The sequence below is a fragment of the Anguilla rostrata genome, chromosome 16, assembly GCF_018555375.3.
Source record: "Anguilla rostrata isolate EN2019 chromosome 16, ASM1855537v3, whole genome shotgun sequence".
NCBI lineage: Eukaryota > Metazoa > Chordata > Actinopteri > Anguilliformes > Anguillidae > Anguilla > Anguilla rostrata.
In genome coordinates, this window is record NC_057948.1 from 17195228 (window position 1) to 17218608 (window position 23381).

The 23381-nt window shown below is 45.1% G+C and overlaps 1 protein-coding gene across 4 annotated transcripts in view; it reads left to right on the forward strand.

Moving 5' to 3' along the window:
- LOC135241602 (FERM domain-containing protein 5) overlaps positions 1 to 23381 on the forward strand; it is a 94727-nt gene that overhangs the window by 28613 nt on the left and 42733 nt on the right. Inside the window, exon 1 of one of the 4 annotated variants that reach the window (XM_064312123.1) lies at positions 9785 to 10102. The exons of 2 other annotated variants lie outside the window; for them this stretch is intronic. In XM_064312123.1, coding sequence (XP_064168193.1) covers positions 10067 to 10102 — 36 coding nt within the window. In that variant the 5' untranslated portion in view covers positions 9785 to 10066. Of the gene's footprint in view, positions 1 to 9784; positions 10103 to 10721; positions 10848 to 23381 lie in introns of those variants that run through there. One more of the 4 variants, XM_064312125.1, reaches the window with a different exon arrangement.

The window sequence follows — 23381 nt, forward strand, 5'->3', positions numbered from 1 at the left end:
TGATTCCCGATTCACGTCCTCCATGCTGGACGTGTGAGACGTACAAGGCTTCAGAGCAAAGCCCACTCTTTCAGGAGCTTAATTGCTCTCCGTGCGGCCATTTCTCAGAGATAAAGCGGCTTCCGCTGTTGCTCCTAATGTCTTTGTTTTTGTCTGTGGCTCTCTGAGTCCACGGGCCCAAGAACCAGTAAACAGTGAAACAGAGGTGGCATCCCAGGCCTGGCGATTTTATCAGTCTCGCTCGTAATTACCGTCCTGGAGAAAGACCTCCATGGTAACGTGGCCCTCTCCATCTTTGCACATGCTTGGATTCCTTTCCTGTTGACTCCTGTAAAACAACTCCAGGTTCAACGGGACAGTATGGAGCTCTGGACACCGCTGTGATCCTGGGGGGGGAGGGGGGCACGTTTTTAAGGAGAGAGTTGGACAGTTAGGGAGCATGCTCATTGGAAAATCTGTCCTGGTAGGAGGATCAGCAGCGTTAGGCAGGAAGAATATGGTGTGGCTGATCCTGAGAACAGTGGTGGCTTGTGAGTGTTCAATGAAGTTATCCTGCGGAAGTCAATCTGTCTCAGATAGAGAGAGGGCTCTCTCGCTTGGAGAAAGGGCTAGGGAGCAGCGCTCAGTCAATTAGGCGCATTAAAGGGAAGGGAAATGGAATATGGTCGCGAACGTGAAGCGGTTCAGAAGCTCACCGCATTCTAGTCAAAATGAAATTGCTTGTCAGATCGGTAATATCTGTTCCAGCGAAAAAGCAATCCATCATCGCAAAAATCCCTGGGCTTTGACAGCCCCCCTCGCTTTCTCGACAGACGCTGGCATTCATCCCGTCTGGTTGAGGGCTCAACTGAATCAGGGCAATTTCACTGCCATTGTGTGTGCAAAACTGCATGGCATGTTCATGAAAGCACAGGCGTCTTTAACTTAGCTGGATTGTCACCAGGGGTGTAGCTTTGCGTATTTTCTGGGTGTGTGTGTTGCTCTGGGGTATGTGTTTGGAGTTGGATCAATAGGATGCGTTGGTAATCCGTTACTGGCTGTGACATAACTGTGTGTATATGACTCAGTGACAGTATTTATTCCTGTGTGTGTGTGTGTGTGCATGACATATGTGATAGTGTATATGACTCAGTGATAGTGTATATGACTCAGTGACAGTGTATATGACTCAGTGATAGTGTATATGACTCAGTGGCAGTGTATATGACTCAGTGATAGTGTATATGACTCAGTGACAATGTATATGACTCAGTGATAGTGTATATGACTCAGTGACAGTGTATATGACTCAGTGATAGTGTATATGACTCAGTGACAGTGTATATGACTCAGTGATAGTGTATATGGCTCAGAGACATGATAAAGAAATTGGGCGGTATGTGGACGTGACAGGAATATGACGCAGGGCAAAGGTCAGTGCTGGGGAATGCAGTCATTATTGTGGAGTGATGACTTGTCAGTTGCAGGCACCAGGGAATGATTCATAAAATTTCACGGGCTCTCTAATGTTGCTTACATCTGCTCCAGAGAGAGGATTAAACTTGATTAGAAGTGCATTTGTGAATGGGGGATATAATGGGCAAGTTAAATGGAAGCAAAAGCCTCATTTGGCAGGATTAATTTGGGGGGTTTTTATGAGCGGACCAAGCTTGAAGGTTAGAGGAAGAAATCGCAGAGGCGGCTCCCACTTGGCTGCTCTCTTGGAGATATCCTTTCCTCTGGGGTAGCTACACCCTTCCTACCCAGTATCCCGACCCTTTCCTGCGTGGTGCAGTAAAAAAATCCCTCTCCGCCACGGCTGATGCAAAAGGGCTTGTTTGCATCACCCAGTTTGCTGCTCCACATTGCTGGTGTCTGAGGTGAGTTTGCCCCTCCCCCATTCACTATAAAATGCTTTGAGTTTCTGAAAGTAGAGTCCATTATCGTTACCTCAGGGTCGACTGTGCCCTATTTGTCATTTGCCAGGGCTGGCCACGCCCTCTCTCCCCTTCCCCCGTGCCACTCAAGCCCCTGGCTCTCCGCCCCCGGGGGGGTGGTCACGCCTTTACTCCCTCTCCGCTTACGCCCACGCTCTGGGCTCGCCGCGAAGCCGAAGGGCCCGTGGCTGCCAGCACTCCGGTGGGCGGAGGGTGACCTTGCCCCCTGCCTGGGCTGAGTCTACCTGTCAGCGCCCGCTTGATCGGCAGCCATTAACGTGCAGCGAGAGACCCGGGGGGAGGAGCCTCAGAGGCCCGGTCGCTGGGCTGCGGACCAGGCCTGGTCCCCCCTTCACTACCCTGGATCACCCGGCAACTAGGGAGAGAGACCGCGGCGGCAGACATCTCCCGTCCTTCTCCACTCAATTCTGCGCTCTCTTTTCTTTTTCCTTTAGTTTTTTGGCTGAATCTACAGTAAAATAAGGCCTGCAGTGTCAGCACGGCCGCCCCCTGTCTATATGTATCTAATCACCTCTTTCACATTCGGCACCACATTTGTGCTCATTCAACTTCTTCCCCCCTTTCTACATTCATTGTATTATCCGATTATAAGAATTGCATGCTTATAATCTACATGGTACAGTCCATGGCTAGGTCTCTTCCAAGCTTCTGTGTTGAGGTGACCTGGCCCTAGGATGCCATGTGGAGGTGCTGTGGCACTGTCGATGTGTTGCAGAATGGTTTATTTCTGTCAGTGTCCAGTCTTGTCCTGCCCTTTTGACCCCTTCCCCTGGTATTATCCATAGCCTGCTATTCCAACCACCGTTTACGCTTCCATTTATAACCTCTGGCATTTGTGGCTTCACCGGCCTACATTGGAATTTGGGTGACAGTCCAAGAACACTCAAAATGGCACCTCACAGCATTGCATTGTATTTTGTGATATTGTTTCTCAATAATATGTGCAATATATCCATTGAGAACATGAATGTGTTTGTCATAACAAATTAAGAAAGAGTGAGCACAGGTTGGACGGGTACTGTACGAGTTTTGTAAGATCTTGCTAGCTGAAGTTGACAATAAATAATAACACCTGGTGAGCTCTGACAGTCTCCCTGTGACAGACCGACTCACGGACCTCAGTGAGCCGGCCTTCATAGTGCCGAGCACCTGAGCTGCATGTGAGCTGAACCACCACCGTTAGACCCGGGCCAGCCACATGGAGCACCAGCTAAAATACCCACGCCGGGATTTACTCCTCCTTCCTGCGACAGTGCGTGTGACCTTGCTTGCTTGTTTACAGGCAGCTGCCATTTAGAGGGGCTTCTGGGAAGCATGCTTGGCTGAGGAACGCGTTCTTAGCGCCGTTCTGCAGCCTGCGCTTTGTACCGGCTCCAGCTGCGCCTGGGAGTTCCACAGGGCGCCGTTTGGACCTCCCGTCCAAATGCTGCCTTCTGTCCGCCCGACGTGACGACTGTGCAGCGATTCATTTCAGTGCCAGCTGAGTGTTTACTTATTCTGCTGTCAGGCTCAACGTGTGTGTGTGTGTGTGTGTGTGTGTGTGTGTGTGTGTGTGTGAGTAATGTGAGTGATTTAATGTCTATATCTTTGTATGTCTGTACATGTGTGTGTGTGTGCAGGAGAGCCATATGTAATTTCAGTGTTCACTGGACTGTTGAGTTTAAACACTTTTCATCTCCAGGCTCTGAGTGACAGCTGCTGTTTGGTAAGACGTGCTCACTGTCAGACCTTTAGGGGAAATTGCACTGATGAAAAAAATACTGCACAGTAGGAGTGGAATGCCAGACGAACCTCCAGTTTGTGGTCAACACTGATTTAAGCTTGTCGGTGAATCGACGAGCCAAAAAATCTTTGGGTCCTGTTTTCCATTGATTTTTGGGTCCTGCATTCCATTCCATTTCCTGCTGGTCATTGCAGACAGGTTTCAGCAGCGCTGTTAATGGTCATTGCTTACGAGCCTCCCTCGACTGTAATTCCTCTCTGTCGTTTCAAGGTGACGGGGTGGAGAGTGTGACCCTGGCGTTTGATCATGTCTCCTCATCCGCACGCAGAAGTGATGACATTGCACGTATAAGGCAGACGAGCCTATCGACATGACCCCCCCCTCCCCCTGACCAGGAAGTGCGCTATAGGGTGCTAGCCTTACACGGCGACGCCGTGTCTGAATCCTCCCTTCTCAGTTGCCGGCCTGCGTAATTGATTTGCTCTCGATGCAGTTTGCCTCGAAAACGCTTATGGGAGCAATCCGTCCCCCCCGCCTCGGGAGACGGCTCCGGCGCAGTGTAATTGGCCTGCTGACGCCCCGGTGGCTGATGGGAATCGCGGTCCTGGCATGCGAGTTGGGATTAGATCTGCGCCTGCACCTCATCTCGCCACGGTCCCCCGACACCACTCTAGAGAACACAGTGGGAGTGGAATTAAAAAACAATTACTCAGGTGATCAATACTGGTTTCATTGTACTGAGAGCATTGCGGTGGCGAGTAAGGACTCTCCTCTCTTTCAATACTATTTCTCTTTCTACTCACCCAAAAGCCACTGTTGCTTTTTTCTGTTGTGCTGACATTTGTGGGCACCAGACGCTCATAAGAAGCCATGGATTAGCAGAGGAAAAAAACATCCCGTCTCTCCGCCACCTGCGCCAGTTCAGAATGAATATTGCCCGCTTTTTTGTCTCCCCCCCCCACCCCACCCCGGGATTTCTGCTCATTCTGTATTTCTAAGAATATATTTAATTATAGTTTATCCTGAATCACGTACTCCTTAAATTTGCATCCCTTGCTGTCTGTTCTTTCACATTACCGCCGTTCCTAATGAGCATAGAATTTGTGAAAGCATTGACAGAACCCTTTTGACGTTTTAAGCCTCTGAGGTGCTGTCGCGAGAGCGGCGCTGTCCCTGCCTAAAAACGTAGCGTGAAGCTAATGAGCTACGCCGGCACTTTTATCGCGCTCCTCCGCGGTCGCGCCGCACGCATAAAATTGGCGCGGGCGGTGACTGAAAAGCATCTGTAAATGTGTGAAAGACCTGAGAACTTGTGGGAGCTAAACACCAGAAGTCACCCCCAGGCGGCACTGGGACCGGGAAGATCGTCAAAGCTGTGTTGATTTTTGAAGCGCTACGGAATATCAAGCTGTAGACATTTGAAGTGCTGTAGACTGGCAAAGCTGTACAGTAGGAGTGAAACTTTGTTGTCTTTAGAGGTTCTGTTGGCTGGAGATGTTTTAACGCTCTATACTGTTACATGAGTAGACTTTGTGTAAACTGTAGATTGTTGAAATTGTTTCTCTAGACCTTTGATGCTCTGGACCATTGATGCGCTAGCTTGCCGATGCTTTCGATGGCCGTGTCCTTTGACCGTGTCCTTTGGTGGCCTGCTGCTGTGGCTGTGCCTTTCTGGGTTGACAGAAGGCACTGGCATAGAGCCAGCGATGCTGACAGGGGTCGTTTTGGCACAGAGGAGAAACAGCTGGTCGAGGCCACGCCCTGACATTGGCCATGACAGCTTCTGGGGGGCGTGTGTCTGTCCTACCATTGTCTCAACATCCAGATGAAATTAACCCGGACCCCACTCTCCGGTTTGCTAGGGGCCAAATTGGGGGTGCGGGACGGAGGGCCGGCGGCTCGGCAGGGTCGCCCTGGCCCTCGTTCCTCCTGCAGAGGCCCCCTGCCCTGCGGAGAGCCAGACTGACGGGGCGGTGCGTTTCCCGCAATGCGGGGGCTGTCTGGGTCTGCTCTCACTCTCAGTAAGTCAGCGGACTCTGTGACAGGAATGAGAAAGACTCCCAGGCCTTCCCCTCTGTGCTATTTATAGAACGCTTTTCACTGAGGTTTGTAAAAGAAGGGGGGAAATATCACAGCTGCTCTCTAACCGTTTTACCACACCTCTAACCACACCACCCCACCTTCTCCATCCCTGCTCTGAAAAATCTGTAACCTCTCATGGAGAGGTCAATGCTAGTTACTATTTATTATAATAATAATAATAATAATAATAATAATAATAATTTATAACCGTTATTGGCAGTAATGGCCGAATAGAATCAAAAGAGCCTGACTGTTAGCCCAATGACTTTTTTGAGAAGAAATCGCCTTTTATATGATAATTATCCTTTCATTGGCTATTACAAACAACAATCATTCTTTTATCCATTTTGTATTTTGACTGTTAAGGGAGGCATTTAGCATTTTGCAGGCAGGTGGGTGGGTGGGGCTGTGAGTGTGTGTGTGTTGGGGGGGGGGGGGTAGCAGAATACAGTGTTCTTATTGCTTTTTGTATTTCTGTTTTAGAATTCCATAGGGGTTGGAACAGGAAAATGAAAAAGTAAAAAAAAAACAGTAAATAAGTCCCCCCCCCCAAAAAAAAAAAAAAATCAGTTACCGGCAGCTGATACTAAGGGTGGTAATGTTGAAAAGGCAGCTTAGAGCTGTTACCGGTTTAAAGTTGCGGCCACTGAAAGCAGAGCTGCCAGGCTTTCTCTATGTTTTGAGTCCGTTGCTCAGTGAAGGTGACTCTTCACTCAAAAGCTCTTAGGATCACTGTAAAGGGAAAGAAATGCATTCTGAGTTTACTGAAGTGAGAAACATGATGTGACCTCCCTTGGCCTTCAGGTCAGAGTGGCTGTGTGTGTATGCGTGCGTGAGTGCATGCATGCATGTGTGTATTTATGTGCGTGCGTGTTTCTCTTTCTATATTTATCTTTGTTCCAACATTTTAAGGATGTTCTGGATTTTCAGTTGCTGTGGAATACTGAGAATCATTATTTTCTTTTTGCCATCTATGCCGTATGTGCTTAAACAGAGTAGGCCTCGAACTTGATAATACCTGCCAGAAAACATAAATATGTAACTAGTCCAGTCAAACATTTTCTTTAATTATGATTTTGTATATTATCTAGATTAGGACACTCCAGATTAAACTAGATTATCTAGATTAAGACTCACACTTATGTCTCAATCAATCTTTCATTTACGACAGATTTTCAGGGTTAAATTATTCTGTGGTCTACACTTTCAGGAGCTGAGGATAATCGGGCTGAGCATCAGATATGTCAGTGTCTGCTTGACCTCCACGTCCCCCTCCCAGCATGCCGTTCTGCATTAAGAGCAGCGGGGTCGTAGCGTCGGGGTCCTGGCGGGACTGGCGGGTTCTGTTCTCATCGTTAGCCCGTCCCTGGCAGTGCCGCAGTGCTCTTTGTGCCTGTGCTTGTGTACCCGGCACGCCAGCGGTGGGGCCTGCGAGCGATGATAACAGAGGAGAGAGAGTTGGGCCTGCTGACAGGGGCTCCCCTTTCCCCCGCTGTTCACTGTTCACTCCAGGGTAATTCCGCTGATTGATAGTGCCCACCACCCCCACCCCCACCTTAAAACCCACCCCAGTTTAAACCCTCCGCTTGACTACGAAGCCCTACCGGTCGCCGCGTGCGACAAACAGCGCCAAATAAATCAGGCCGCCGCACCCGAGCCACCGAAATGCCAGACTGCCTGCTGAAACAGGACAATGCCAAACACTCAGAGAATAACTGAGACCCTGAACGCTGAAACAGAACAATACCAAACACTCAGAGAATCACTGAGACCCTGAACGCTGGAATATGACAATGCTCATGCTAATGAAACTAATAAACCCTTATTCTGACCAGGTGTAATTTTAGGGAGGCAAATCACCCTGAGAGATTGCTTAATGAGGTACGCACGCATGCGGCCTGCTTTTTAAGAGGTTTGTTTACGGAGCCTCTGATGTTTTTCCGGCTTTTCTTCCCTTCAAAAGATGGTGCCGCTGCCTGCATTATGCGCTGGCTAGTTAATCTCCTTCTCCGCCTCTCTGTGGTGGATATGGCCATTCAGGCGGCAAGGATGCAGGAGTGGGGCGGGAACATGGCCGTCTGCCAATGCTCACAGAGAAGCTTCCGGTAACCCTGCAGCTTCCTCCAGGTGTTAGAATGGCTCCTGGGCTACAGTGCTGCTGAAGGCAGACCAGTGTAGCATGCTGACTGGAGCAGGCTGTGCTGCACATCCTCCACTGGATGCATTATGGACTCTGGAGCTTTGCTGTTGATTCTGTAAAAACCTCCAAAGACCCATAATAGCACTTAGTTAGCAAGTATCCATTTGGAGTCTTCAAATAGCTTTTTTGGAAACCCATGTAGACACAGCTTAGAAAAAACTGCAAAATACTTATTTTTGGTGATGTGGCTCCATGGTGATGAGGCTCAGCCACAAGCATCTGCATCCATTCAAAGCAACTTTCACTGCATTTGCACTTCTGTTACTTTGTTTCAGTAATATTTAGAGTAATTCTAACTCTTAGAAAACAAATTCTCAAGGATTACCTTTCAAAAGAGACCAAAGGAATTCCAGAACAGTAGTGAAAGGCATTTGAGAACAGTAACCATTTTATTTATGTCATTTTTGTGTGTGTGTTAAAAAAGGGAGTGCTTGTGAAGGAGTCAATCTTGACATAACACCTGTCATAACCAGTCATGAGGCATTGCAGCTAATGCAACATGCCATAATACTATCATGATGCATGCATTACAATTTTCTAAGCAGGTTTCACAATAAACTATACATTTACAACAGTGTTATGATGTTATGTGTAATGACAAGTGGTAATGCAATCTGAAACACCCTGCTATGGCTGATTATGACTGGTGCTTTTGACATGCTTATGACTGTGTAATGGAAGCTTCATGGAGTATAGTTCATGCAAAGTGTGACTGAGCAGATGGATTATGCAGATGTGTCTTGGCTGGAAGGAACAGGAAGTTGTGAAGTGGGAAGAGGAAGTAATGATGGGTCTTGTGCAGCAAGCCCTAGGATATATTCCCTCGTGTCCCACACATTAGTGAGAAACCACATCCCAGGCTCGCAAAGAGAGAGAGAATGAGCGGAGTGAGAGAGAGAATGAGGAAGGGAGCACTCCTCCTCTACCCAGAGACCCCCCCTGCACCACCCCCACATAAAGCAGGCTCTCAGGCTGCTCCTGGTGTGGTCACGCCAAACAGAAACAATCTGTTAGAATGGGACGCGCCACGCGCAGTGACCCGGACCTCGCCGCGCCACACGGGTACAAGCAGCGCTTTGTTTGGCGCTCGCCCGGGCAACGTCGCTCTTCGTGCCCCCCTCTCCCCACTGTCCCCCCCCCCCGCTTACGCGTCGCGCGATCGGAGCTCAGCGCCATAAGGGCCAGGAAAGCGGAGAGGAGGAGAAGCGAAGGACATTTCTTTTAGCACGGGAACTACAAGAAGGCAAGAGCCAAGGGCGGGAAACTCAATACATGCCGTAAAGTAAACCGGCAATCGCACGTCACAGGCCTAGTTCCAGGTTCCCTTTTTTTAGTTGATGCTTAAAAAGGGTAGCCCTTTGGCGCTATTTGGAAAATGAGGACAAGGAGATGTTGATACTTAAAAAGAGCACAACTGAGGGGAGGAGGAAAAAGCACATCAGAAGCATTTTGTGGGTGCGCTAACCTCAAATTGCCGCTCCGGGGGAGACCGGGGGAACTGAGGATGGAGGTGGAGCCCTGAGTACACCTGTGCCCCATTTAGTCTAATGCCTTTTGTCTTCTCAGCCAATCAGATATCCCCCTGTCCCTATTGTCTCCTCCGGCCTCAGCCAATCAAATGTAATTTTTCTGCTTGTGACACCGCCACATAAATTGTCTTCATTATTTCTTTATATTATGTGCTCAAAACACATATAACACTTATCTGTTGATAATGTGTTCTTACATTACAATGTTTCCCATCTAAAAATGTATAATGGTAAACTGGTCATCATTCATGCACCATAAAACTTCATTCGGATGTATTTATTTCTATTTCACTCTCTGTTTTGTTTTATATGTAATGTGTTGTATTGTCCCTTTAAGAGATGTTCGTTCAGAAAACTAGAGGGCCCTGACTTCACAAGAGGCGTCTGCAGAGCCCGTGATCGATCAGCTGTTCCATTTCAAAAAACTATGGCGGCAAATCGGAGTTGTAAGCGTCTTTTGTGTTGTTGTTAAAATAAATATAGAAATAATAGCTTATTTTCGTGCGTCGCGATTATATAAAGCAATAATTACAACCCTCGCTTGGAATCGGACATTGGAATCACCTTTTTAGATGATTGACGGATTTCCCACGGAATGCATGGATTGAAAGAGGCGTACATTTCTAAAGCGGTAAGACCAATCCAACTGTTTTTTTTATATATATAATTAAGAAATAATATCGTTGTTTTTGTGGATTGCCTTTTTTTCTCTCCTTTTGGATTATTTTTTGGAGGATTTGAATCGTTTTTCCCTTGGCCGCGTCTGATTAAAAATATTTTTATTGAGGCTTATAACAAAGAGCACGTTATTTTCGTTGTCTAGGAGCGTTAATTCACTGACAGTTTTGGACAATAAGCACATCTCCACTAATTTACCAACGCGTTACTCGGCATTGATACTGCATATAGAATATATTATATTGCTGTTGTGCGCAGTTTAAACCGTCATGCACCGTGATTATTATGAATCAAACAAAATAAGTTTGTGATGGAGGAAGTGACTGTTTGTGACTGCAGTGGTAGCTCAACCTGACTGAGGGGCTCATGCTGCTTTACTCTCCCATCACTACCTGTGACTGTATGGCAGGGGTCCTCAATCTTATCCAGAAAGGGCCGGTGTGGGTGCTTACACCTGATTCTACTAATCAAGGTCCTTAGCAAAGACTAGTGATTGAGTAGTAGAATCAGGTGTGTAACTGCTTGGTTGGAATGGAAGCCTGTACCCACACCAGCCCATTCTGGATAAGATTGAGGACCCCTGCTGTATGGCATAGGTTAAAGCAGTGGTCTCCAACCCTGGTCCTGGAGAGCTACAGGGTCTGCTGGTTTTTGTTTTCACCTTAAAATCAGCACCCAATTGAGACCCAAGACACCAGGTGAGTTGAGTTAACTGTGTAATCAACTGCTCTAATTCATTCAGGAAGTGCAGAGTCACTATGAAAACCAGCAGACCCTGTAGCTCTCCAGGACCAGGGTTGGAGACCACTGGGTTAAAGAGTATGAAAGACAGGAAGTTAAGGCCTATGCCAAGGATATTGCTGGGAGGCAAATTTTATGCTCATTCTCAGTAGAAGTTAAATTAGATAAAACCCAAATAAATCATAGAGGACATATGCATTGACTGAGGAAACTTACCACTGAAATCCACTCTTCTGCATATCTTTCCAGATATGTGTCTGTTTTATTAGGTTTCCACATATTGTAGGCCTGTGATGGTTCTCTTCCACTGGGGTGCTGTCAGGCAGCATTATTCCCCCACTGCAGGATTCCCACATTGAGTTGCCAGGCCAAGAGGATGGTTACATAAATGAAAATAGGAAAAATGCTGATTCTGCTGAATTTGCCCCAGAATAGAACCTGTCAAACTCCCTGTCAAGTGGAATATAATCAATCAATCAAGCAAAGCTTGTTTCACAGTCCACACGGTATTCTCTTACCCAGTCTACTTTTGCCCCGAATCATATTTCCCCAGCTTGCGAAACTGAATAAACCCCTGCCAATTTTACTGGAACAATTACCTTTTTTTTGCTGAGTATTAATGATGATAAAATGATGCAGTCTTCAAAGAAATGCGGTGAAGGTGGCTTGTATTACCTAGCATACCAGGCAGTCAAGGGATCAGCCCCAGCATACCTTCACAAGATATTCAAACCCTACATGCCAGCCAGATCCCTCCGTTCTGCTACCTCAGGACGCCTAGCACCTCCCCCTCTTCGCACCTGCACTTCCAGAACACGTCTCCTGTCTGTTCTGGTCCCACGATGGTGGAATGACCTCCCTGTGGAGGTCAGAACAGCTGAGACTGTGAACAATTTCAAACGACGACTGAAGACCCACCTCTTCAGGCTGCACCTCTCTCCATCCCTCCCTTCCCCCCTGTAAATGACTAAACTTAGGGTTGTAACTAGGCAGCTGTTTCATAGGTTAGTTAGTTGATGCGCCTGTCTTAACGACTACTTGTACTTTTATTTATTTTTATTTTTCCATAGATTGCGTTGTTGCCGTTCTCGTTGTTAGTGTTAATCAGTTTAACCATCAGGGTCCAAGTTGAACTATGCGGTTGTTCCCTGTACTTGGACCGGTACTTCTCTCTAGGGGTTTCGTCATACTTGTTCCTGGTTATGGTTATGCACTTTGTTGTACGTCGCTCTGGATAAGAGCGTCTGCCAAATGCCTGTAATGTAATGTAATGTAATGTATTGAATTAGTCATAGGTGCTGTGAGTGGTGAGCGACTGTAATTCTCAGAGATGCTTGTGCACCCTCTGCTTCAGGGTCATGATGCACTTGTACACTTGGCCTGGTGCCTGAGTTTATACCGTTTGTCTTGGAGGAAGGGAGACCAGCGGCTTTGTGCATGGCACATGTTAATTATTTGGGTACTCTGTGCACCCCTGTGCTCCTGTACTGGATACTGCTCTGCAGTCCAATAACTCAGTTAGTGCAAAATGGCTGCTCCGCTCCCGTGATGACTCTGGACATGAGTGAATTGATAAATTGATGGGAGCCCAAGATGAGAGGAAATTGTCTATCAGGAAGAGCGACTGGTTTTCATCTGAGCACCAAGATGAAGTGCATATTCCTCATATGATGGACTCCCACCACCTCTCACAAGCTTCTGCTGTGAAAACACACACCGGGTATAAAAAAGGAAGCTGGTTTAAGGAAAATGGAGGGGTCAGGCACCGTCTGCAATTCACAGTCTTAATTAGCAGTTTAGCATAATATTAGCCACATGATGAAAGAGAAAAAAAACGCAGAAACTCATTTGGTGTATAATTTAATATTCTGCCTTGGAAAACACAGCAGCTCTTGTTTCCTGTAAATAAACCCAGCATCTGTCTTTTCCCAGAGGTATTTTTGATGGGGGGAAAAAAGATTGTTCATGTAAGATGAGGAGTTTGCTGCGTTTATATTTTCATCAGTGTGGTACAAGGTTATAATATATTCTACTGAGATTTCTTTTCGTAAACAGTATGACACTCCAAATAAGCTTGCCCATTCAAGTACTCCGAAATGTATTTTAAGGACAATGAAAAGGACACTTGATATTGAAATGTTTTCGCAATGTTTTAGGATTGAGTCCTTGGTGGGGCACTGTCCTTGCACCCTTAAGCAAGGTACTGAAAGGTTAACACTGAAAATTTTTCGGTATCATAATTGTTAAATTAATTGATTGAAAGTTGGCCAAAAACATTGTCAGTTTTTGTCTTTTCATTGTCTTTTCATATGATATGTTTATGATACTGAAAAAATGAAAATCACCGGTGTTATCCTTTAACCTGAATAAAATATGCAGGTGTGTGAATGGATTATGTCATCTAATATAAACTGTGTAAACTGGATGAGAGTGACGCCGCTTGTGTGATGATGTCATAGTGATAAGAGCTCTACTCAGGGTCTCTGGGCAGTCTGAAATGCATTGTGTAGTAAGACTTTGCATCATTTCAGAGGCTGCAACGGCTGTGCAGCCTGTCTCCTAAAGCGCAGCATGGCTACACCCTTGGAAAAGTATTGCCTTGTATCTACAGTATGAAACTGTGGTCATGACCAGTTACTAGCCCATCAGTGGGGAATTTCCCAGCTGATATCAGGGAGCGTCAGTAAATTTGCGCAATTGTATTCGAGTGAAGGCATTCTAACTGGCCACAATCTTTCATAACATTATAACATTTTGTAGATGGCACAATATGACAGCTCAGGGGTCAGCCTGGGTGAACAGACATTGTGCTGAATAGAAAGCACAAAGAGATCCAGACATGCAGATGCTGTGGAGAAAAAGCTTTAAAGCAGGGTAATGGCGTACCGAAGAGCCTGTTACTAGCAGGGCAGAGCCGTATTTTAATGTCAGTCCTGGGCAGTTTGGCAGCCTCATTATACTGCAATACTTTGCGTTGCTCTAGCGGGCATTAACGTGTTTGTTTCATTAATTGGAAGTGATGCATTTTGGAAATATACTGATTGTTTTCTTCATTGTGTAAATGCTGCGGTTAATCTTGATTGATCTTTGGTGGTTTCAGATGAGTTGTCAGTTTACTGGTGGACACCTGTTTTAGTGGAAGGGGTCATGCTAGAAAAGGCAGTTATGTTTGAACAAATGAAATAATAGACCTTCTACAACAGCCCTTCTGGTTAAACACAGATGAATGAATTCAGTACCTTCTACAATCATTGATATTTTATGAATGTAGAAGAGAGCTATGAGGGGGACACATTAAAGAGCAAATTGTGTGGGAGGCAGCAGTTGAGCATCCAGTGCTGTGGTGTGTGCACACATTCGGTAAGAATTATTAGTGCAGCATAAATATTGGTGAATATTTAAAAATGAATGAATTGGCATACAAAGTCTGCGAAAGTCTGTTCTTGTTCCTATAGCAACCAACAGGAGAGATTAGACTGGATTATATCAGCCTCTTCTGGGGAAAATTGTCTTTGGGCTAACTAGGAGGCTGTATGCCCTAGACATACTGCAAGATAATGTCTGTCAAATAATTTCAACACAGTAAACCAATCCACATTAGGCATTTGAATATAACTAAGAACAGCAGATCAGAGGTATGAGCCAGTCTTAGCCTTCCTGTGTCGTTAGCCAGGGATGGGCAAGGTGGGGCCTGTTGTTGGAGGATTAGGTGGGACAGCAGCTTGACCCCTGTTTTGCTTTTGGGGCTTGCGGTTCATGCTCCTTTTAAGACTGTTAGAAGGGGCTCATGAATGGGACCTGATGGCGATGATGTCACTGTTTGCTTTCACTGCGGTTGGATGAGGTATGATTCTGGATTTCAGCATGTGTCTTGAATGACTCTCCTGCCAATTGGTGTTTGAAAGCTGAGCACCCAGCAGGGAGTTGGGGGGGCGATGAGTCACCGCGTTAAAAGGCTCTTCGCTGCTTCCTGCCCTCTCTGCGCCGCAGGGCTCGTTTTTGCTTGAGTGACGTGTCATAGTGCCACAGCACCGCCACACCAAGCTGGTCCTCTGGCCTTAACCCCGTTTTTGTGGACATGGACAGATGGATAAATTGGTCTACGTTTTATTTGTGTTGCTTGAGGGTCTCTATCCCACATGCTGTAGAGTGCCTGGAATAGTTATAATGTTTGACCGCTTTCCTGCACTCCGATTAGTTTGGGCAAATTGTAGCCTGCATTTTGTCATTGGTCAGTAGTTGCATTGGTGTGGTTCACTGGAGTCCTTCCTACACCAGGACATCCTTCATAAAGAATAAGTGACTATTAGTTTATTAAATAAAGCATATCCCTAGCAGTTGAGCAGACTTATTTTACACCAGTGCAAACTGGTCAGACTCTCAGTAGACAAGGCTACCTTGAGGGTCTCTGGAGCTTCAAATGAGCTAAAACTATACCTTTAAACTAATTATGTCCTCGAACCTGCTTTTGATTGTATTAGTGTTTAAGTGCATTAATTATTTCAAACTTTTTCTCTACCCCTCCATTTCTGTTTCTCCAATAAGGAAATGAAATTGGACTCAATGCTCTGATGCACTTGTTGGATGAAACCAGCCTGGTAACTGGAGTCATAGTTGGTTACAGTAATACCATTACAAGGCTCAAAGAAATTTCTCAGATGTAGGCCCCAGTCTCTACTTGTAGCGGGTTGCCTTACTGGCTGGGCCACACAAGAGCGCACAGTGTATCAAGTCAAATTAATGTAACTCATTAGTGTCTGGCTCCTTTCTTTAGCTGATTGCATCTTATGTGACAAGGGAAAGAGAGGTCAGTTCTGTGTGCCCGATCAGTCAAAGAATCTCTCCCTCTGCTCAGACCGCTTTCCCTCACAGATATGAAGCTTGGAACAGTCTTATCTTTTGGGAGGAAACCTTGGTTTCCATCTGGTATATAGCCTTGTTGTGATAAGAAGTAGAATTTAAGGGTTGTTAAATTCCTTCCCAGGTGCACAATTTGTTCTCACCACTCTCAGGAGGACCAAAAGCATAGTCACCCCAGAAATAAATAAAAAGACCTAATTTGCAGTAGTGTTGGAAATGACTGTTTTTGCTGCTGCTTCTTCTTTTTGTAGACTTAAAATATGTTTGAGCTGTTACACATCACTGTATCAGCTTTGAATTAAGTGCACAGGCCCATTAGGCTAAATGGTGACTTCCTCAAGGTGCTTCTCACAAAGTGGAAGTATTGTCCAAGGTCTTTCTAGGGAGGTGTTGCCCTCTTTAGTTTTCATGTTCAGATAAACAATGTGGGTCATTACTCATATCTTTCCTGCAGTACACCTCGACTTAGCTTAGTCATAGCTCCTCCCACTCACTGATGCTGCACCACATTGGCTGGATCCTTGCTTTATCTATGACCTCACCGTCTCCCAGGAAAACGTCACTGTGACCTTTCCGTCCCAGGCTGGCACTGAATGTTCCACTTTGTGGAAGGTTACGGGTTCGAATCCTGGATGGAGTGCCCTGACAACAGACTCAGTCTCCGGGGAGGGCGAGTTGTCCTTCGGCTGAAGAGCTGTATCAGGCCTCTCCATCGTCCTCCGCAATGACTTTCAGTGGGGCCTCCTCATGGTGGTCATGCCCAGACAAGCCAGCTCAGTGTTAACACGCATGCGCGCAGACAAACGCACACGCACACGCTTAAAATAACCTGTCCAAGGTTTAGTTTTTCGCTTATTGTGTTTTAATGACACTCCCTCTGCCCCCTCCCCTGACCTTCGTTCAGCTGGTCTGGTGCTCACGCAGCAGATACAGCAGGGCGTCTCCCCATCACTGCCGGGCTTCAGTAACACAGCCCGCCTGCGTTTGCATCGTCAGTGTCACTCTAGCTGCTGTTTACGCAGCTTTTTTGTGTGTAAAAAGCCCCCTCCACGGTGTCAGTAACGTCTCTGTCCCTCTGATCTAGACGGGGCATGCAGGAAGGTGCTGAGTTGGGCTGTCTGCGCCAGTAGCCTTTGGCATATCCAGTCAACCTGTTAGAAGTGTATCCGGGCCTACCTGCGGTGTATATGTAGAAGGGATGGATACAACATGGCTTATATGAACATTTGCCCTTGATGCAGATTCACAAATAAATGCAGGAGTTACTTTTCTCTTTGCAAACTTTGGCAGGTGAAACGCAGAACAAATGTAGATTGAATCCAGGCCCATGTCATAATAATCCTAAACCCTTATGACAATAATGTTGTTGTTTAATTTTTTTAAACAGTTTTCATGTGCCATTACAAAAAGTAAGATAATTCAGACATCAAACAGGACATCACACATGGGCATGCTCAGGAACAGTCTTAAGAACAGTGTTGCCAGGTAACATAATAACAATGTTAAGAATAGATCAACAATAGCAAATCAGTGTGTAGTGCAGCTTGAAGAAAAACAGAACACAGTGACTGCTAATTAGCTAATGCTTCTGTATCAGTATTTGATTTGCTGGAATGAGCCTACTGCAACATTCTTAAAACATGTATTTAAGTAGACTGGCCATGCAGGTATACTGATGTATCACCCACCCATGTGGAGGAGCTTTTCCATTTCAAATCCTGGCTAGGGAACTAATGTTGTACCCTTGAGAAATGAATTTGACTTGCCTTAGTATACATTCAGCTGTACAGTGCAGTATATATTGGTCATGAGGTTGCAGTAGTTAAACCACCTCAAAGTGAATTTCTTGGGAATTTCTGGTGGTGTATAAAAGAGGGTGGAATGAAATGGGTGATTTTTGTGCTAGAAAACAACTGAGGAAGATTAATTAACTCCATGATGAAAACCCTTCAGCCATCAGCCTAAATAATAAGGAATTAGCTGCAGAAATGCTCAAATTTTCTGAATTTGGATAGAAGCATCACTCATTATAGAAAGGATTTTTAGGTAATCTGTTTGAGCTGAGTGTAGGGAGGGGCAGCGCATTAACTAAAAATCATTGGACTCGAAATGGCAAATACATTAATATTAATAATGCACTGTCATGATTGCTAAGCCGAGCATGCAGTGTGCCTGGATAGACAAACACAATAATGAAAAAGGGAGCTTCCAACTATTGCATTTTAGATTCCAAAGATGAGTTTTCTCAATAGATGCGAACACTGGGAGCTGAAGCACGATGTCTCCAGCCTGTTGAGGTTTTCACATGATGGAGATGCTGCTAATTTCAGGATTGGCATGTGGGTAACCAATGTAATGCACCACCCAGACCCACGCACAAGAGAAAATACTGTATACCGTGTCCTCAATTAGGCTGTGCCTTCGTCTTTAAACTCCCATATTTTGTGTATTTTGAAATTGCGCTCTGAGTTAACCTCCAGTAGCTTTGGATCCATGCTAATTAAATGGTGCTAATTAATATGGATACTTATTTCTGTTTGCTTGAATTACTTTTCTCTGGTTCATTTTCTAATTAACTTTTTTGCTCAGCCGGTGTACATTTGAATAATCGTGAAATACTTCTGGTGCTGTATTCATTCCTGTTTTGTTTGGCTTCTGATTTTGAATAAATTGTTGTCCTCGGAGGGCAAAAAAAGATGACTTGCAGAGATTGTCAAATTCAGATCGATATTCCATTAACAACCAGAATCAGACCAAATTAATTGAGCTCAGCTGGAAAGAAAAGTCTGCATATAAAACCTACCTAAGCTCCAGGAGTTTGAATGCGAGGTCATGCTGTGTATGTTAAAATTAAAGTGAAAGCTGGTTTTAGCTCTGTGTCTGTGCTCATTGTCCTTCAGCTTGTCATAGTTTGTCACAGCGGTCGCTTTCTCCCCTTATGTAAAATTTGATACCCTGGAAATATATTGACATGCAATATATTATCAAGATATTGCACCACAACAATAGATGTGCAAATATACAATTCATTGACTACATATACAATTATTTCCTATTTCAGGTATTGCAATATTTAAAAGCACTGCTGTAAAAAAAATAAATTATATATATATATGTATAGCCTATATATATATGTATATATGTTATTTGTCAGCTATGGTACCTCCTGTCAATCTTCAGACCCTACGTCCCAGCCAGATCTCTCAATGCCTGTCTGTACTGGTCCCACTCTGGTGGAGCACACTACCCAAAGTGGTCAGGGCAACAGAATCATTGGCTAACCTTTCATTCGAGGGTGCGGCTAAAGATGGAGCTGAAGAAAGTTAGGGTGGAGAAGAGAAAAAGAAAACGGTGGAGAAGGAGGGGTGGGGTGTCTCCTCAGTTACTGACTGATGGGGGCTGTCTGAGAGAGATCTGGTTCATGCTGAATTGCTTCTGCACCGGATTGCTCAGTTATTTTGTGATCAGCAGTAAACTTAATCTTTATGACTGCTGTTTCATCACTTTGAAAATGTGTTTATGTTTCCCAAAGTCAGAAATCATTTGAAAATGCATTTCAGTGCTTTTTTAAAAGCAGCAATACGACAAAACGGCCAAGTTGTTGAAAGGACGATCCGATCGGAACATCAGCCGTCCTATTCCAACATTAACCAGTATGTGGATTATTAATGACTCAGTTTTAAAATGTTTTAAAGTTTCACACTAAGTTCAGTTACTTACTGATGTTTAAAAACTTTTTCCAATTCATTAGTCACCTAAAGTTACTTAAACACATCAAGCACTGATAATAATGAATCATGACAAATTAACGTATCGTATGAGAGAATCTTTTGCCGTGCTTGTCTCTGTTGTATGAGGCAAAATAGTATTATTAACATTGATGCTGAATGATTCTTGCAGGAAAGGGGACCATTATAAGTGATGCGAAATCAAATGTTTTAAATGGCCTGTCATTGCAGTGAACTGCTACCCAGTATAATTGCATTGTAGAAGGGAGCCCTTGGCAGATTGATTAATAAGTAGCAACATTACTGCAGTGGTCTTCCTACCAGTGAACTCTTCCCTTGATCCCTGCCACACTGAATCAGCGGCAGACCTTGTGACTGGACGGTGGAAGTCCTGAGAGCCTTCTTCACTCCCCTTGGCCTGGTTTCCTCCTGCCAGCGAAGCTTGGGGAGAAGCCTGAGTCTAAGACCCACCGCTAATCCAACCCTATGAGCGTTCATCCCTTTGGTACTGTCCCACAGTCAGCTTTGGGGTCAGGGGTGCTGTAGCGGTCCGCAAATGTTCCGATTTTGGCTCAGATGAACGAGGTTGTCTTCATGATGGTCGGACAGAAACCGAGGCTGTTTCTTTTAAGTATTTCTTGTTTGACGGTCTTTCTACCCTGACTTTTAAGGGTGGCATTTGTGGGTGAGTTCACCTGTGCTTTGATACAGTACAGAGCTGTGTGTGGCTCCTGAGCGGCCGCTGGAGAACTGACCAACAGACCTGATGTTAATACACAGAGAGACCTGAAGCAAAACCAGGTGTAGGAGGTTGTTTATTAAAAACTCTTTTTCCCATTGGAATTGAACACCTGTGCCAGCTAAAGCCTTCTAACCAACCTGTACACATACTGTCGCGCTCTAGTTTTACCAGTCTTTTGAAGCAATCCCTAATATCCATCTTCCCCTGCAGACTGAAGTATGGCCAGAACATGCAATGAGAAATGGTCATTGCTGGCAAATCTTCTGAAAGGAAACATCTTCTGTTCTTGCTTAATTATAAAAGATGGTTCCTCTGTACTGCTGTGTGAGTTTTGCTTATTTTCTGTTGTTTGCCCATTTGAATACCTTATAAATGAAGCAAGAAACAGTCCGGCACATTGATTTGAAGCAAGCATGTACTTGGAGGACATCATGCATTTGCAAACTGAACAGGAATTGTAGCCATTGCAGGTAATCTGGTCTCAGCCCAGTCCATCTTCGCTCTGTTGTCAATAAATTGGAATAGCATTTTCCTGAAATATATTTTCAGTATTTGCTGGGGGAGTCCGCAGAGGCAGTTTCACACACGGTGAGTGGCGCTGGTCTCTTGTTAGGGTGCACACGGGTGATTTGCATTGTTGCTTTCCGTGGCGATGACATGGAACGCTAACTTGACGCGACTTGTGATTTTGCGAGGCTTAATATTACGAAGCAGATGACAAATCGCATTGCATTTGCACTGGGCTGCTTTGTCTCTTGCAATTTAATGACTGGATGCGAAATGCCCTTTGGTTGCTATACGAGAGAGCACTCTTTGAAAAGGCACTGTACTGTTCTACATGGCCCTTTGTTTTCAGTGCAGCAAATCCTTTTGTGTGTGACCAATAAGATAATTTCATAATTCTGGCAATGCAGAGAAATCAAACGGGCTCTGAATGGGAAAATCAAAGCGGATTTGGAGGAGGCAGGCTGATTGCTAAAGGTCACATTGTTTTAAAAAATTCACCCGCAGAAAGATAATGAAAATAATTCCTCTGTGATGCTAGTTCGGCTTTAGGGACGCAGACGACGACGCGCAATGAAAATGTCATTGAAAGGATTGTTCTCTCTAACCTTCGAGAGCTGGGGAGTTGCTCTGTCCTGCTTCATGGATGAAGAATGATTTTATTCAGTCCTCCTTTCAATCAGCTGTGCTCAGTATCAGTTTTTCTGTGTGCCCCAATCCCTCTTTTTTTAGTTCTTACTTTGATTGGATGAAATAGGCTACATCATCCAGCTAAGCTTAACCCTGGTTTTTAGGGACCTTAACCCTATTATTATTGACCTGAGCAATGTGGCAAAAGTTCAGTTGTGTAATTGTTACAGGTGTCTGGTGAAGCAGCCGTTCCTCGATTATGGCTGCCTTTTCCATTTTGCGCTGTTTGCCTTGGGTTTTGGGTTGTGCTTTTGTCATATCCAGTTCATTGCTGCCCCTGCCAACCATACCTCACAGTGACAGTATCTGTCACATTGACAGTGGTTTGACATTTCTGCCCAAAGTGATGGACAAATGTCACAAATGTGGAGAGTGCACATAAGGGTATTTGTCAGTTTTACCAGAAGGACTATGGATGTTCATACCATGAGTTTATCCATGAGCATTCAGTCTCGCCTCACAGGCAGAAAGATGGTGCAGATTCTGATGTATTTGTTCAGGGACTGATTGGCATTTGAATTTGCCAGCATTTGTTTGTTCCTAGCCAATCGTTTAGTCACAGTTGCTTTCCATTAGTATGTTTCAAATACACTACAGGACCAAAAGTATCTGGACACCCCTTGGTCTGGTGTTGTTTTGAGTGGAGGTTGTTTTAGCAGCAAAGGCTGGACCAACTTCATATAAGAATGCCTGTAATCTTGGATGAGATGCTGGATGTCAGGTGTCCGCATACTTTTGACCAAGTAGTGTACCTTTTCCTGAGGGGTCAGGAAATCATGATCCGCAGTCTTTAAGCATAGTTTGGGCTCATGCAAAGCGCACCTGGGTCTCATACTGCTGTTTGGGTTATTTCCGTCCTGTAGCACTGAGGTTGTTTGTTTGCTGTGCTGAAGGATGAGGCTGAGCCTGAGCAGAACAGGTGAAGCCAGCGAAAAGGCCGTGGCATTAAATGGCGGCTCTTGAGGAAGCGCTCCCGTAAGGGTTCATTCCCCGCCTTTGGGCCCAGGGAAGTGAATATGTTTCTCATTGTGCTTCGAGGAGTAATGCACCCTGCATGCCGGCCCTGATTAATGCCGCTGCCACCTTAACGGCTTTTCTTCTCTCCTGTTGACCCGTGCAGCAAAGCATTCTGGGAATTAACACTTTCCAGCAGATTATGTAAGTCTCACGGACATGCTCTGACTCCTCACTGACAGGGGACCAGTGTCACAAAGCTGCTGCTTTGGGTCAGAATGGGTGGTAATGTGCTTCTGTCTGTGTGTTTCTTTGTGTTTGTTCAGTTAATCCCAGTTTAGCCCAGATTTTCCCACAGAATAATTATGAATGTAGGGAGTATTTACCTGTTTTAGCAGGTCGATGTCTAAACTCAGTAGATCCAGAGGATGAATCTTTATTTGGGCTTGGGTCAGGTTCTCCAATGCTGTGTCTTCTGTTTTCCCTCAACTTTGTTTGCATGACCTTATTTTCTCCGTACAACCGCCTCCTCATTTAGATTCTTTCGACTCTTAGTTCTGGATTTTACCGTTGTATTATTTGTTTTTAAAAATTGCACCGTTAAAAAAACATATTTCCCCTGTGGTCAAGGTGCACAACGATCTGGAAAAAAAAATCATAATACACACATCTGACTGGGATGAAAGCTTGCAGGCACTGGGGCCCCATGGGAGTAGGGTTGAGTTGCAACAATTTGGGTTGGAAGAAATCACATTGAATCACATTCATTTAGAGAATGCGAAAAAGATAACAGTAGTGCTTTACTGGCATGGGAGTAATGGTGATTTGCTTTGTTATGGAAGAGTAGTAGGATTGTCAAAATGATGAGTGTAGACAGGCTGGGCGGCCTGTTCGTGTCATGTAATATTTTTGTGTTTCTTCAGTTTCTTATGGTGCTCAGAAGGCCAAACTGTTGCCTTGAATATGATATGAGTCTGTGTGGAGTCTGTGTCATTATTAATATAAAGTGATGG